Here is a 17,878-nt window from a genome sequence, read left to right on the forward strand (position 1 = left end):
TACCTAAACAAATTTCAGGTTCACGTTGCTGCCAAACTAGGAATTCTATTGATTAATTTGGCATGAATTTAAAAATGGGACAGTCTTTGCGAAGACTTAGCTTCACGCTTAACATTAACTCTGGATGACAACATCCTCCGGTACTTTTTTCTTAATCTACTAATGTATTCGCGTTGCGTTTTGGGACATTGAAGTTAGTGATAAGAAACTATCATACAGTATTTGCAGGAAGTGAAGCAGACATAACACTGATTGCTGTTGGTTCTGACAGACTCTAATTTGTTAAAACTACTCGCTTTCCAAATCACCAGAAAGTAAAAAAAAAGTTTCCCCTTTGGCTTATTCTTTTTTTTTTTTTTAAGTTCGTTCTCTCCATATTTTTTCTGGTACATCAAAAATCTAGATCATGAGAGTTGGCAGCCATACTGGTTAAAGGATCACTAGTTTTCTTAATCTGCGCATTTAATTTTACAGCCTCTAAAGGGATGTTTCACCAGTGCGTGTCAAAAGAACTGGCGCAATGAGCGACATCTTGTAGGTGTTAAATAAATGTTGTTTTTTTTGTCTTCAAAAAGACGTTGAAAAATAAAAGGTAATAAGCACCAAGTTAGTAAGTATTTTAAGTCTAATTTCTAACAGGGGACAAACAACATTTTTAATCTTTAGTAAATTGATTTTATTTATTGTTGTGTAGGTGTTCAGATGAATTCACATTTGAAATGAAAGTTGCGGAGAGCCTACTTAATGCTTTTTTCTTTCTGGGTTTGGGTTTCTAATATTTTTTTTATCGTAGTAGTAATAAGGTTATAAACCCATGGAAAAATTTAGTTCCGTGATTAACCAAAATGAAATTCATTCAACAAATTGTGCGTGTGCTTTATGCGTCAATTAAATTTAATAAATAAAAGGACTTTAATGCGTCGATTAGAGTGAAACATTAAAGTGGGATCTTCTTCTACTTCTTAAACTGACAGGTAGAGTTGAGCCTTCGGCTCTTGGAACTCTAGGCCAGCAAAAGTGAACAAGAGATCCCTCTCACCGGCCTGAATGAGAACAGTGTACACTGTTCTGTCTGACGGGTGGGTCAGACTCGCGGCAAGAGACCGCGTACACTTAGACCCCCGCCATTTTCCTTTTCCTATACCAGGCTAACTGTGCGAGACACGCCATTTATGTAACGGCCCCATAAACATGGCGTCGCACCTTCTTAGAAGTCGTGAAACCAGTGGCTACTGGCTGGGAAGAGGCTTTCATCGATCACTGTTGAGAGAGCTTCCCTCCCTAAGCACTGAACGCCTCTGGAGGATGTAAGTGTAAGTTCAAACGGAAATGAGTTTTTATTTGATGACTTTTAAGCCAAGTGCAAAGCAATGTCGGAACCTCTACTCCCTTTTAGCGACTCCCTAAACGAAAAAAGCTGCTATTAGTTTTATGTGGTCTGTCTATCCGTCCGTCCATCCCGTTTAGATCATATAAACTATAAAAGATACTGAAAATCGATATTTTAGAGCTTTCAAAGTTATGATGTAATTCTACTTGTTTCTTTTCTGAACGCTTAAAAATCTCATTTTTTAAATAATCTATGCATGTAGTTTCTTCATAGAAATACATCATTTTACAACTTTTCATTATTAGTAGTTAATAAAAACGGGAGGCTATAAAGTCAGGGAAGTGACTATTTTGCATATTTTAACATATTAATGCAAATGGTTTAAAGTTTTCGAAAAAAAAAAATTAAAACAATTGTATTAATATAAGTAATTTCTGTTATTCTATTTATCTAAATTTAAAAAAAAAATACTTTTTTAAAGAGAAAAAAATATATTTATTAATCATATAAGAGAAATATAATTTAAAACATTAATTATTAAGTAGTGTTTCCTATTACGCTATAATTGTAACAATCATACAAACAATGACAATTTTCATTGTTGGGGCTTTGATTGAGAGATTGGCTCTTTACAAAACAATTAGACAATCATTCAATCACATCAGTTAGGCCAGATTCACAATTAACATATCTTTATCACTACCTGTTCAACGAATATAAACAATGCAATAATAATGACATGTATAAATCTCTGTACCTGTGTTTTATCGTATTAGCAAAACTTTCGACAGGTGCATGTCTCTTCTTTTTGTATCGACGGAGATATAGGGTTGTAGTGTGACGAAGAGACCGAGGATTGTATTAATAAGTTGATAAATTCATATGAAGTGAAGAAAGAAACATCTCTCTGTATTTTCTTAAGACTTCTTCAATAATACTTCTTCAACTTTCACATCAAATTAACTTCTCTATTAAATAACAACTTGACTTGATACTTCATAAATAAAACTTAAAGATACATGAAACTTCACTTAGTATAACTTCAACTTCAACGAATAAAACTTTCATTAATGGACCCGCTAATATCACAAAACTTATAACTCTATCAAACCATTACTAAGCGAGGACCATCGCTCTACAAGAACTACTATTATGTGAGGACCCGTCTAACTGACTTTCCCCTAATTTATACTTTCTTTAATCGTACGTTCCAGAATCATGGAAACTTCTCCCCTAATTATTTTAGTAACGTTGACCTTCTAGAAGCTGACGTGACTATTTTTTTCCTTAACCCCTTTCTTTGATTAGATACCCTAAAATTAACTTGTTTACGCTGGGCACTTTCACTGGTTTGACCTCGCTTCTAGAACTTGGTCGAAATAGGTCACAGACTCGACTCGTGACATGTAGTTATTGATAAATTGTAGTTCATAGTTTCTGATATTCTTTCTGAAAATATTGGAAATCGGAACCTTTTTACCTGCCTAAGCGGGCAACTTTGGGGTCCTATTTTGAGTTAGTGTGTCGACACAAACCGTTTTTGTAACCTTGTTTTGTTTTATGTCAATCTTTAGAAATGTTTCTCTCATCCTATATTTTTTGAAAATATTCATATATTCTTAGACCGGTTTATTGGAAGTGTCTGGAAGTCTTATCTATGTGTCTTAACAGTGTACAAATGTCTGCGGCTTTTTAAAAATATTTTCACACATTTCTGAATTAGGAAACGTTCTGTTACAACGTAACAAGGCGGGGGGGGGGGAGTTTTGAAGATTAGTTACGTAGCAAAATGAAAAAAATATTTAAATGTAAAATACAAAACTTTTTTTTTTTTTGGTTCATTTTGTCATTTTAGCTCTGGTGATTATATTTGTATTGTTATTATTATTATAGCTTTTATATAGCGCTACTTTCATGCTTATAGCATACTCAGAGCGCTTTTTGGTCCAATCTCATTATCACAGCGCCTTGAGCCTACATTTTGTGGTCCCTTTTGTCTTTCGCGTGTCCAACTTTCAATTACCACGGGTTTTCAGTCTGACACACGATGTACATGTAGGCCTGCAGTATTTCAGAAAAAAAAACAACACACGAATATTTCATCGAATTTTCTTGTTATGTTACTCTAATGGGGGGAGGGGGGGGGTATTGAATTTTAGGATTTGTTAATAGTAAGTTAAAAAATAGTGGGGAGGGTTTAAATTTTTTAATTTTTTTTTTGGTGTTAAGTAATAATATCGAAACGTTTCCTTATGATAAGTTTAGCACTAAGACCAAGACTGCTTTATTGATCCAAATGGAAATTTATTGTGATTATAAGGTCAAGGACTCTTTTTTTTTTATTATAACTTTTATATAGCGCTACTTTCATGCTTATAGCATGCTCAGAGCGCTTTTGGTCCAATCTCATTTGTGGACCGGTGGGGGGAGGGGGTATCTAGGAGTTGGTTTTCCGTGTTGCCTTTAAACACAACTCTGCCCGAGTCGGGTGTCGAACCTCGAGCCCCCTTCTAGGTAGCCAAGCCAAGTTCAAGCGCAAATGGCCTCTCGACCACGCTTCCCACCACTTTTCTCAAGAACAGAAACAACAAGAAATACATTCACATAAATCGAACGTACACAAACAATAAAGTGATAACACACAGGCGTCTCGGTTCGTTCCATGTAACGTTGATACAGTCTGGACTAATGAGTAACGAACGAGTTTTAGTACCCTTCGGTTCTACTCTCGATTGATAAAAATTCTCGCGATATGATGAGAGGGTGGGGTTCGTATCCTGGCGAAGATTGGGATTTTGTTTTTTCGTGATATTTAGGGCCGCCTCTGAGTCTACCCAGCTTTAATGAGTACCTGACACTGGGTAAAAAATTAAACGTGGTTGGTTTTTTGTGCTGGCCACATGACACCCTTGTTAACCTTGGGACACAAAAACAAGTGAGTTTAACACCTTCTGTCCTATAGACCTTATGCTCCAAAACGGGAACTTAAATTTTTCTTTTTTTTTTTTTCCAGAGAAAAGGTTGACGTGGTATGCTTATCTATTTTTAGCACTGACCTAATTTGTGTATGCAATAGTTCCTTGTTTGGCTTTGTATTTCATTGTTTATAATAATCAGTGATGCCCAAACTACGGCCCGCGGGCCATATCCGGCCCGCGACGTGGTTTCATCCGGCTTGCAGTACATGGGAACAAAGTGTAGAAAATAAAAATAAAAAGGGTGAAAAATGTATTTTCCCTACGTTAGAGATGAATGGATTTCATTCGAATCTAATATAGTTTAATAGTCCTATTACTTTTCTAAAGAACACAACCTTTATTTTTCGGCGACAATAGTTGACAGTTATTTGTATTCTTGGACAATGCCGCTGCTGTTGAGCTGGCTGTGTCCTTGACATCTTGGGTATGTAAAACAGGGCATCATTACTGCCTTTTGGTTTATGTTCTTTTGGTGTAAATGCGAGCAGACTCTAAATGTAGAAGGTTCAAGAAAAAGTGGACAGATCTTTGCATTTTTTAAAAATAAAAAGTCTAACATGTTTGATTTGTACAGAAAATGTGGCTGCTTTTAATTTTCTGGCTGCTTTTTAGGAGCCTAACATAAAAATACATTGTAAACCAAAACATTAAAAAGTATGCAGACATTGTTAGCTTGAGCCGCAGAGAAAAAGATTGTTAATTTACGCCTAGTTGAGTGATTTGAGCCATTGACGAAAATATTTAGCAAAAAGGGACAAGAAAATGAGTTGGTCGTAAGGGCAAACTACAGAGCTGCTCGCATCAGAGTTCAGAAATGAAGTGTCAAAAAAGTGCTTGTTAGCAGTGATCAAAGAAATAAATGTAAATGATATTAAAAAATGCAGTTCAAGCCGTAAGTCTTTCTCGCATGACAATTGCAAAACGAGTGGAAGAAATGGTACAAATCGCCATTCCAACCGACAGAGAAGCTGTTTTCGATGTTTTTTACAGAGTCTGAGGAGTGCCCCGACTGATCTGCAACTGAAACTGATTGATTTACAAAGCCCGACACCCCTGCTTGAGAAATTTCGAGCGATGCAGACAGCTGTTTTCTACGTTGCGTCGCCTACTAGAGCCACGGGTTTGTAATTAGCTATTTAAAATAGTTTATTTCATTTTTTTTCATCTTTTCATTGATGTGGCCCTTAACACGAGTGTTGGAAATTAAAATGGCCCGCAGACTGTACAAGGTTGGGCATCACTGGTTTATATTGTTACGTATTTCTGAATCTTCTGGCTAAATGTACTAGTAGGCACACAAATAAAAACACTGCAAAGAACTTGACCACTCAACTTTCAGCTTCATATAACTTTATTGACTATTAACTCTAACAATTCGTCACTGTAACATGTAGTGTAGAAGACTGTACAATATCTGTCAGTTTACAGTTAGCTATACTTCGTTGCAATTCATCTCTTCACTTCGTTGCAATTCATCTCTTCTCAACTTGCATCGAGCCGTATTCCACAGAACAGACCAACGACACACTTCCCAGTGTCCCTCCAGGTCTCCCAAAGCTGAACCAAGTCGTACTCAAGTCTTACATCGACTGTAACGGCTCAAGTCCACTGTAGTTCGCTGTATAGACTTTAACGACAGTAGTCCACTCCAGTTAACTCTACCCTAGTTAACTTGCATCGAGTCGTACACATCTCTCTTCTACAGTCTCGTACAGTAGACTACAGTAACGACGACTCTAACTACGACTGACTTTCACATTAACTCTCTGGCTTAATTAGAGTCCCTAATCGCTCCTCCAAAGCTGCACAAATACTGCTAGTATCCTCTGGAATAACACGTGAGGAAACGTCACATCCTGTCTTTGTTTATGCATGTAGATTCCAGAAAACATCGGCTGCAGTGTCATCTCGCCGAGGTCACACGTACTGATCTCTATCTGTCACTGTTCATTGTAACACTGCCCCCCTTCCTAGATCTGTTTGTCCCCTGGAACAACACGTGAGGACACGTCACATCCTGTCTTTGTTTATACATGTAGATTCCAGAGAACAACCGCTGTAGTGTCATCTCGCCGAGGTCACACGTTGACCTCTACCTATCACTGTTCGTTTGTAACACTATCATACTTCTGCTTAGTGACAGAAATGAGGGTAGAAGGAAATACTCCCCCTTTATTTTTTATTCAAACATATATTTAATAACGAATGGTTTTTTTTTTTCATAAGAGAGGGAGGCGGATCACTATAAGAAAGTGTTAATATTATATAAAATAATTTAGATACGGTACTTAAATGTTTTTTTGCATAATTTGGTGGTGCGGGCCGCACGGGGCATCACGTGATAAGGGGCATCAAACTGAGCACAAAATTTCTCAGTAAAAATTGCACACATTGTACATACATGAGCAAACATTAATTACTGTATTTGATTTTTTAAAAATATTTATTTTGCCACTCTGTTATTATTATGGACGCTGCTCTAAATTGATGTCTGGCTGGCGCTCATGGTGCTAGTTTGATGGAGAAACTGTCTTCTCTGGTTTAAATGGTTGACGGCAGTGATCAAAGGGTCCTAAAGGTAAAATTCTGATAATGAAAAGAATATCTTCGATATCATTTATTTTCTCTCAAAGCAGAATCTGGCCCTCAATGGGCATCATGAACGAGTTGTAAAGACAAAATCTCTTAAGTAGGCGGATTGTTAGTTGCTATGCAATCTTAATTTTCTCACCTATTTTGGATTCTTGACCCCTGAATTAACTGAAATAAACGGCGATAAGTCTACCTTCAAAAACAACGATCGTCAATTCGATATTGCACACACAAATGGAAAACATTAAAAACATCGATAACTGCTAGTCGGAAGGGCAAGGCTGAAGCCATTATTACTTTCAGGGAAAGTGTGTGTTCTGATCTGAGGATTAGTGCAGAATATCAAAGACGTATTGGCCACAATGGAAAGAAGTGAAGCCAATTAGGTGAAAAATTCTATATAAACACATAAGAAATAGATACTGATTGAGATTTATTCTTCCTTGGACGTGATAGCTTAAGAAATAATCAACCAAAATAATCGTACCATGATGTGGCAGGTGAATTTTTTCGCTATCCCAACTATTGAATCCTCAAATTGAAATCCATCTCGATGCTGCTCATAGCAACATTCACAAAAAAAGTTTGTCGCAAAATCTTTAAACTTCTCCAACAAGGACCTGTTTGAAATCTTGAATTAAAAAAAAAAAGAAATAAAAAGATATCAATTAGAATGCCACTAGATGATTCAGTTCTAGATATTGTTTAAATATTCGTGATGCCTATTGAATGCCAGATTCCTCTTTGATAGAAAAATAATGATGTCCAAGATTCTCTTCAGGTAGCACTATCCCCGGGTTTGCTGCCCTGCCTCATCGTGGCGCCCGGGTGGAAACGGTCGTGAGAGGGGATGACTAGGCCAAATGGGCAGCGAAACTAGGCTCCCGCGGGGGTGCCTAAGGGGGTGCGAAAGTATCCTCATTGCACTGTGCGGTGATGTAAAAACGCTCCCGCAGAGATCTGTCAACGTCCAGGCGCCGTCCCCCAAGGGGCCGTTACATAAATGGCGTGTCCCGCACGCTTAGCCTGGTATAGTATACGAAAACGACTGGGGTCCCAGTGGTGCGGCCCTCGGCCGCGTCTCAAGTCGACGAGCCCGGAGTGTCCGTGTACACTGAACGTGAAAGCAAAATCAAAGTTTAACCCCGAGTATCACCCCCCCCTCGTCGGACAGGGTGGCGGGAAAGAGGAACTCGCCGCCCAATTCAGGCTGGTGAAAGGGAGCTTGTGTTCGCTTTTGGCTGCCTTAGCGTTCCAAATGCGGCGCACAACACTAGGAGACAATTTCAGATGGTAGCATTATCAGATTTTTACATATTTCTGACAATCGCGGTAAGTGTGGCTTTATGCGAGCGAAGTTTCACTAACAAGGCCATTGGTAGAAAACAGATTTCGATAAAAATGTTTATAGTTTTGCGGCCAAGAAGGCTTGTAATATTTTTTGTAATATATTTTGTTAACGTATAATAACGTATTTTCGCTGTTTTATACCGGGGGGGCATCATGAGGAGATGCCGCACTAGGCATCAAACACCTTAGCTACGCCACTGATAACTTGTTTTGTTTTTCCACAAAAATAGATCCCCCCCCCCCTTTTTTTTCCAAAGAAATGGGGAAAGGGCTTTTATCCGCCAGGACTCAGGTCTTGTAGAGGCGATGATAACCCAGTCAAACAAGTCCGACACACTTTTTCACAAGGTGTCCGTCAATAGTGTCCCGTTATCTGGAGTGGCGGTCCTTACATCTAGGTTAAATTTCCAAAAAACAGCAGAAGTTTTCAAAACATTACAAATAACTATTTTGCTGGAGGTTGGTGTGGACAGTATAGAAGCACTAATTACCATTCGACAGCTGCGCTGGGTCGGGCACATATCCCGCATGGGAGACGAGACTACCGCAAGCTAAAGGCGATCTTCTTTGGCGAGCTTAAATGAGGACATCGTTGCAGAGATGCCCTCGTAGGCGCTATAAAGATTAACTATGGCGTCATTCCCCCATTACTGACATAGAGGAAAGTAGCTGGCAGCAGATGGCCTTTGAAAGAGACAGTTTGAGAGCTCTCGCAAAGACTGCGGGATAAACATTGAGACTCCTTGAAAAGCCATTATTGACGACAAGTACAGAAGACGGAAATAAAATTGAAATAGACCGCCAGTGGATAACGGCTTTGCACGAGGTGCGGAAAAATATGCAAATAAATTGGGTCTGCATAGTCATGTGAAACACTGCACTCACCCTTAATCTTCGGAATTGAAGACATTGCAATTTATATAAATGCATTATTTTAAAACTTTATTAACAGAAACTTTATTAACAGAAGTAAAATTGTAAACATAGTTTACTTTTTCGCCAAATAACAGACGTTACTTAAAAAAAGAAGATAATTTACGTCCTTCGCATTTCATGCGTCAATCTTGTCACGCATGATGATTAGTGACTGGTAAGTTGTTGGTGTTTCAACTTCATCCCAGAGCTGCATTTATAAATTGTTATTACGCTACAAGCGGACATTTTTTAATCACGACAATGGTTGCCAACCGTAAGATTTCAAATATTGTCAGCAAAAATGAAAAGAAAGTTATTAAAGAAAGTCTAAGCGATTCATGTGTTTAGACTTTAGAGTCTTAAAAAAATGAATGTCACAATGTTTCTATGGGATGACAAAAATAAATTCAATGCTTCTTAACGTCCACTGAACCCTACAATTTTGTTTTAGACAGAGTATTCAAATAAGTCATGAATCTATATCCGTTGGCCACTCTATTTTTTTTTTATGTGTCTTTGATTTTATTCTCATTAAAACAACACACACACACACTCATTTTGAATCGTGGATACTTTTCATTCAAAAAGAGAAAACAATATTTCTATAAGTTTCAATAAGCTTCTGCAATGTGATTCTTCACTATGTTTTACAGAGTGTTTTGCACTTATTACAAATATATTAGCTTTTAAATGTGTAGATTAAAATAGTAGTATGTGTCATTGCTATATATATTTTTCTTATTGTTTCTTTTCTTAGATTTAGCTATGAACATAAATATCTTACTCGTTGGAAGAACTGGAAACGGAAAAAGTGCAACCGGAAACTCCATTTTAGGTTCTGCTCCTTTTGTTTCAAAGCGTAGTTCCACTTCAGTCACTGTAAAAATCCAAAAAAATAAGAAAGAAATCGTTAATGGAAATAGCTTAACTGTTGTGGATACAGTGGGCTTTGCTGATACTAAATGTCAAGGGCACGTAGATAACTATCAACTTATGAAGAGTGAAATTGATAAAGCTTTAAACCTCTGTCCTTCTGGATTTCATGCCATCATATTTGTCATGAATGCCACTGAAAGAATAACGGATGAAGAGAAAGACGCCTTTAAATGTATTACCACTGTTTTGGGAAAAGAAAACTTTCAAAAGTTTGGTGTTTTATTGTTTACTCATGGAATCATGTACTTGAAAGATCACAAAGACAAACCATTCTTAAACTGGTGTAAAGAACAAGAAGAACTTGGTGAACATCTGATTCAGACTAAAAATCGAGCAATACTTTTTGAGAATAAAAGTAGAAACAACAAAGAAGCCTTTACATTTCTAGACCAAGAAAAAAAATTGTTTGAAATTATTGAGCACTTATTTGATCCTAAATTTTCAAAAGCTTACACTCGAGTAAATTTTGATGAAGCAGCAGTTCATAGAATTCACAAAGAAGTGGAAGTTTTGAAACCTGACATAGAAAAAAAAGCTGAAACATTCTGCAAGAATACTGACTCCAAATTGAAAGAAATAAAAAAAATGGGTGTTGAAAATGGGTTGAGAAATAGCAAAGACTTAATTTCTAAACTCGATAACCTTGTGCAAGATCAAAACACCGGTGTTCTAGAACAGCCAAAAAGACAGTTAGATGTTTGTAAACGTAATATCGACTGCTCTATAGAAAGTGCTCAAAAAGAGATTAGTGACACAGAAATCGAGCGCCAAAAAACTGACTTAGAAAAAAATATACAAATCAGAGACAAACTGGAGCGGCGGCGTCAGGAACAAAAAATGAATTATATGATTGTAAATGCGGGGTTTCGTCTTGGTTTTGAAGTACTTCGCTTTGCCTGGAACTAACTATATGGCAAATAAACAATAAAAAAAAAAAAAAAATTTCCGTGTCATATAACGGGTACCCTTTGCTTCAGTTCAGCTTTATTTGTTTACTAAACTATTATTAGTTGCTTTAAAGAACATATTATCAAAACCCATTTGTCGAGAAATATACACGTACTATTTAAATAAGAAAAAAAACAACAAGTTTAATAGCATAAACAGTTATTATAGACAAAGTTTAAAAAAACTGCTCTTTAGAAAATCTCGCTAGTTTTTAAAGAACCAACACAACAAATGTCCAGAGATTACGTCAGACCTGCAGGAGTTTCTTTGTAGTCTTGAGCTGTCACAATCATTTTCGGTCACTGATGAAAGTGATTCTAAGAAAAAACTTTTTAGTTTTATAGTATTTATGTACTTATAAATTGTTGTAGAGGAAAAGTTCATTACGAAACCCATTTTAAACTTTTATTTATAAATGATTAATATACATGCAGTTTTTGATATAATATTTACTCTAACTTTTAATTATTTTTAATTTGTCTTTATCTTTCCATTTTGTTGAAGCGATTGTAGTCTTTTCATTGCCTCCACTGCTTTAATATTCGATGGTGTCTTGGCACTAAGCTTTATGTAATCCAAATCACGTGTTGAAAGTCATTTGTTTGTTCACTTGAAAACAGTGGTGGTTCCAAAGCTATAGCAGCACAGTATATTGTACCGGCTGGTATTTTGTGTTAAAAAAAAAAGGTTGAGTGTTTTAAATATATTTTATGTGAAAAATTCACAGCCAACACTTTTATTTTTACATTCATTTTTTTTTATTAAAGTGTATTATGTATACATTGTGTTATCAATGTAGGGATTGATACTTATTAATATCGTTGTAACTCCAGTGACAGGCTGATAGAGTTTATGCGTGTGCAACCTACTGATACTCGTAACTAAAGCGAATCTACGGGTCAACAGCTGTCGATAGACAAGGGACAATACTGCTAATAACCGCAAATATGACCCGTGTTATGGTCATGTGATGGAAAGCCTTCACGGACGAGGGACAGTGTGTAAAGAAAGGACATTTGAGTCCAGGACAGCAAGGCAGTAAGGACTGTGCAGTAGAATGTGAGTCCTCGAGAATGTAGCTGTACGAGTCCAAGAGTAGAAAGAGAGACTTGTAGGGTTTAGTTGGCAGTTCTGTTGTGTAGAAAAGTATTTGTACGGAGTGTAGCCAATTGGGTTGTATTGGCTGTTCATGCAGTGTAGTATACCACTACACTGCTATTTGAAACTCTTGTTGTCAAGTTTTCGTATTAGATGTGCTGTGTTACGCAATGTTTTAGATGGCCTGGTAGAGAAGATTGTAACAATATAATCATTTTTCAACTTTAATGTTTGTCTTTGACTTTTATGACGTTTGCAAATCTATGTATTTTTTTTTAAAGTTTTTTTTATAATGAATGATGACTATATATACAGTCTTTGATAAGCATAGCATTGTATATAATCTTTACTTTTATAGTTATTTGTTTATTTGATTCGAACTATCATTAAAATTTTATCGCTTAATTTTCTAAATAAGACTTATCTCTCTTAGTTTACTACGGGTTTTTTTTTGTTTTGCTTCTGTAAATTCTATATTAAAACAAAATTAATTAATTAATTACGACTAATTGATTAAACCATTGGTTGATTTTTTTTATTGATTCATGTGTTATTATCGATCATGAACTTGAATCCAAAATGTGATGACGATTGAATGAGTAGAAGTGATAGGAAAATCGATTGCGAAAATTTACACAACAACACCGCCAACTTCGAAGAAACATACAGAAAAGGTTAATATAAGCGTTTGGAATAATGGATATTCGAATGTCTCCAATGGCTAATGAATTATTTTCAACAGGACACACACACACACACACACACACACACTCCACACTCACACAAACACACACAAATAAGACTGCGCTAACAAAAGAAAATAGTTAAATGTTTAAATATTAGATCATGAACTACTTTCGCATAAGTAAGTTGTTTAAAATTTTATCAATTCTTTCAAGTACGCCATGGTCTCCCACCTACTTGTTGGGAAAACTGGTTGTGGAAAAAGTGCCACAGGGAATTCAATTTTAAAGAAAGAGGCTTAGTACAAGTTCTGTAACTAAAAAAGTGGACTATGATTTCGTGAAATTTCGTGGCAGAAAGTTGACAGTCGTAGACTGTCCTGGACTGTTGGATACCAGCTGTACGGCAAAGGAAGCAGCTGAGTTAGTATTTTCTTCAATACATCAAGCGGTTTTTATTAATACAAAAGGATATGATGCAATTATTTATGTTTGTAAATTGGGTCGTTTTACTAAGGAAGACACTGAAGTATTGAAAGAGCTCAAGGCAGCCTTTGGACCAGATTTTGTACAGAAGCATTGCATTATGGTTGTAAGTCACGCAGACCTATATGACACAGAAGAAGAAAACGGTGTGAGCATAATGCAATTTTTAAACCAGGAAACTGGAGAGTTTGCAGATACCAAAAAAGAATGCTGTCATCGAGTTGTCACTTTCGACAATGCAACAAACGACCAAAGTATCAAAGACGAACAGATAGAAAAACTATTAAAATTTGTTGATTCCATTGTTGCAGATATTGGTCGCTATAACAAAGGTCTTTTTGAACAAGCGAGAGAAGCTCGAAATAAATATATTGAAGAAATGAAAACTCCTATTCTTTCTGATGAACTTATAGGAGATAGTGTCTTAATCTTGGAGGGAATAAAAACTATTGATGTCAGTGATCGAGATACGGCAATAAAACAAATTAAAACCTATAAACAAAAAGTTAATGATTTGAAAGAAAGAACAGATAAGGAGGATAGAGGAACAGGCAAGTTACAGTCTATGTTTCTTCAGTGCAAAACAATGGCTGAATTACTCGCTAATAAACGAGAAGAGGTGGACAGAGTAGCTGGCTTGAACGCACAAATAGTCAGCCTATCTAAGCGGACAAACCAAGGGGATGATGAGTCTAAGAAAATAGAGGAGTTACAGAAGATAAACAAACAAATGGAAGCACAAATAGAACACCTGAATCGGCAGATTACTAAGGAAAATATCACGTTTTTTCTGGATTGTATGGGCCAAGTGCTCGGATTAGCGTCACAGGGGATCAGTGTGGCGTCACAATGGAGAGACTTCTCCCAAAGTAGACGTGTGATCACTGGGCGCCGAGTTTACAACACGACAGCTGCTTCCGACTTGCCTGCGTTAACGCAAGAACCAACAGAAGATAAAAAAAGAGAACAATGATACAATTAATTACGTTTTACAAAGGGACACATTTCTAAGATTTATCAACATGTTGTTTGTTCTTTTATTGTTATTTCATTTGGGGAGGGGGGATATTTTTAACACTTTTTTTTCATTAGCTCATTTGAAAAACAAACTAACAAACAAAAACACTTCACTTTTAAAAACAACCGAACTAAGGGTTGTTGTTTTTTAAATCAGACTATTGGAATAATTTTTTTTTTAATGTTTACATCTCTAGGCATATGATAACTAAAACATAAATTGGATGTCCATTTTTTTCAATAGTAAACAAACATATTAACACATACACTTGTATGTATGCACAACAATTCAAATTTTTAAAAAAATTTGAAGAGTTTTCATGACAGCCTGAGCAAATCATTTTAAAACTGATTTTTTACTTGATTTTTTGCTTTTTCTTTTAATTGTATATGAACATAAGATGACAATATATATATATATATATATATATATATATATATATATATATATATATATATATATATATATATATATATATATATATATACATCCCTTTCTTTATAAACAACTTTACTATTTTCTTTGTTTTTACATACATGCTTCAAAGTCTGTTGTGAATGCATATTTTGGTTTTCTATAGTTATAATGATTTGTTTGATGTAATGCACAAATTGTAAGACAAATTTCCTTATGGATAATGTAGATTATTATTATTATTATTATTATTATAAATAATAGTCTATGAAAATGTTTACAACTTGTGGCAGAAAATTTTTTTTTAATAAGTATAATGTTTAACATGTGTGTGATATTGTATCATACCTTGTCTTTTAGTGTAAACAATAGTAAGTGAGAAATGTATTGTGATGCTACATCTTTGAATTATAATCCCCTTTGATGTAGTTACAGCACATTTTTGTTTTTAAAATATTTATTTTTTTATTTTTTATCTTATATGTAAATGTTACACCAGATTTTTGTTTTAAAAATATATATTTTATTACTTACCATTTATTCAAATTGCCCATCAGATTTGAAGATAAGGACATCCCAGACCAAACATCCCGCAGAATTACGGGAGGTGGCAGTAGGCAGGGTTTGAACCCAAGACCATCGAGACCAATGAATCACAGTCCCAATTTGATCGAATACCACATGACCAGGCAGCCATCCACTATATACGCTCTACTCTATACAAGTCTTCGTTTTGTATGCTTATATAGCTAAATAAATACATCTTGAAATATTTCAGCTATAATGCAGAATAATGAGAAAGTAAAAGTATACTTGCATGGGAAGACTGCCACCCTTTAAAAAAAAACAGTTACTTTAGAAGATGTTTTACATATTTTAAAGATTAGAAGTAGTAATAGAAACTCCCCACTAATACTAGGCCGTGGCAATAGAACGAATTCTGAAGACAGAATATGTCCATATCATTATATTCATGGAATAGGTTTAATCCTTGTATAGAAATCTTATAGTATTTAAATTTACAACTTTATAACATTACTAGCAGTACACACTGGCTACGCCCGGTGATTTGTTCCCAGGATTTAAATGGCTTATTATGGCCGAAACACCCCATTCTTTTCTTTTCTTAAAATTTAATAAACGGGCTACATATTAACTATTTTTTTAAGCCTGTGAATTATCTGTTACAATGAATTTTTACGGGATGCTCTCTCTCTCTCTCTCTCTCCCTCTTTTCGCTCTCTGGAACCCCCATTTCTCGTAACTTCTTCGACAAGGACTTTTGACTTGATCTGGAAAGACCCCGCTTCATAACGCGCCCCCGACACATACACGGTGTCACATTTTGGGCCCGTTAATTTTAGTAGCACATTTACTTATCCGCTCCCCCCCCCCTCCTCCTGCAACAACAAAAAGTTAGTGCTTTGTTCACATTCCAGTTCCCCTTTCCACATTTCCCTTTAGTGTTTTGTTAAAAAGAAATATCAAATTGGTTTTATTAATTGTAATTGTAATTGTTCTTTTCTTTGAATGTAGCGAAATGAGAATAGATCTAGATTTATCTTGTCAATGCTATTAGGATTTAGTTGCTTTTTTTTTTAAACAGTGTTACAAAGTATCATTCCTTGATTTCTCTCTTTCTCTCAAAAAGACTCCAGATCTATCTTAATGCTATTAAAAGGAAGCGCATGTGACGTAAGGCCTGTTGAAAATACGTAGGTTTAGGGAAAAAGAAGAAGAAATGCTTTAGCCTAAAAATATGGAATTGTGATAGTTTAAATGCTTTATATGTAGACTGTGGCCTTTTGAGGAAATACGCACAAAAAAAAAAAAGCCGTCAGACTACGAATTTGTCAAATCCGATTCTTATTGAGCACCAAGGAGGTAAAATGAACCTGTCTACGAAATTTCATGCGGATCCGTTCAACAGTTTAAGAGATTTCTTGATCAATGGTTAGTTAGTCACGGTATTTTCGCGTATATATAGTAGAAAAAGGTGATTATTATTCTCATATTCTATGTTGATGTCTTTGAGCGCAGTTAAGTTATTATAATATTTATAATTTATTATTATTATTACCACTTACATTGTTAACCTTTTTTTTTAATCTTGAGTATGTTAATAATGTGTATACTGTTATTAGTTGCAATTTTGACAGCCTTTGTAGCGCTTGTGCTTTGTAGCAAATTAAAACAAAATTGTTCAAATTGTTGTCACTCGTCATGGTTGACTGCTCGTCTAGCGCTGGCCGATGTTTTGTGTGTCAGCTGACTACGTACACAGACTTACCCCATTTCGCGTCGTCAACACAGTTATAACATTGCCCCCCCCCCTCTCTGTCCGTCCACGGTGCTGGCAGAGTCAATCGATGTGGTCGACATTCATTTTGCGCAGTTTCGTTGTAGATGGCCAAGATCACCACGATTCCAACATCGTGCTCGGGGCATTCGTGTATCATCTTGAGCTGTTCTACGTTCATCCAGGGCCTTTGCCACTCTTTTCAGAAGTTGTGCGAAATCCTCTCTGACCTGCGAGCTTGAAAACTATGAATCTCAATATCCTATTATATGGCTCTTGTCTCGTCGGAGGAGAATGGATGCGCTCAGATGAGTCTGGTTTTAGTATCTTCTTGAGATGGGACAGACTCTGTTTTGACTAAGATTATAAATAAACTGAAGTGGCCTTAGCAGGATGGCTGCCTGGTCGTGCGGTTTGCACGCTGGACTGTCGTTCGGATTTATCGACGGTCGAGGGTTCAAACCCTGCCCGCTCCCATCCCCCATCGTCCTGCGGGAGGTTTGGAATAGGAAGTAAACTATCTTCAACTCTGAAGTAACATCCGAAACATGTAAAACATTTTACAAGTACGCGGGACTTTTGGCGAGTGTCATACGTTGAGTCTAACCTCAAAATATAATGAAAATAAAAGCATTTAATGGCATAAATGTCGGGAATGTTTTAAACACTTCTCCAGCCAATAGAAAGTGACCTATGAAGAAAAGTTTTCTTCTTATTTTATACACTCATCACATGATGAGTTACGTCGGTTCTTCTTATTAGCTCTATAACGAACATGGGTATAAGATAACGAACTACATTTAAAGACCTTTCGTGTTACATCTCCATAAG

General features: G+C 36.1%; 2 protein-coding genes across 3 annotated transcripts; both read left to right on the forward strand.

Moving 5' to 3' along the window:
- The first annotated feature begins 456 nt into the window (after positions 1-456).
- On the forward strand, positions 457-12,683 carry LOC106072419 (uncharacterized). 2 transcript variants are annotated; one of them, XM_056013475.1, is made up of 2 exons: positions 457-592; positions 9,923-12,683. In XM_056013475.1, the coding sequence occupies exon 2, from the start codon at positions 9,931-9,933 to the stop codon at positions 11,005-11,007; it is 1,077 nt and encodes a 358-aa protein (XP_055869450.1). In that variant the 5' UTR covers positions 457-592; positions 9,923-9,930; the 3' UTR covers positions 11,008-12,683. The 2 variants fall into 2 exon arrangements, with proteins under 2 accessions (XP_055869450.1, XP_055869451.1); XM_056013476.1 differs by having other exon boundaries at positions 467-610.
- On the forward strand, positions 12,394-16,497 carry LOC129923407 (GTPase IMAP family member 7-like). Its single transcript, XM_056014274.1, has 2 exons — positions 12,394-12,398; positions 13,122-16,497. The coding sequence occupies exons 1-2, from the start codon at positions 12,394-12,396 to the stop codon at positions 14,287-14,289; spliced, it is 1,173 nt and encodes a 390-aa protein (XP_055870249.1). The 3' UTR covers positions 14,290-16,497.
- The last annotated feature ends 1,381 nt before the right edge of the window (positions 16,498-17,878 follow it).

The sequence above is a fragment of the Biomphalaria glabrata genome, chromosome 16 (assembly GCF_947242115.1).
Source record: "Biomphalaria glabrata chromosome 16, xgBioGlab47.1, whole genome shotgun sequence".
NCBI classification, from domain to species: domain Eukaryota; kingdom Metazoa; phylum Mollusca; class Gastropoda; family Planorbidae; genus Biomphalaria; species Biomphalaria glabrata.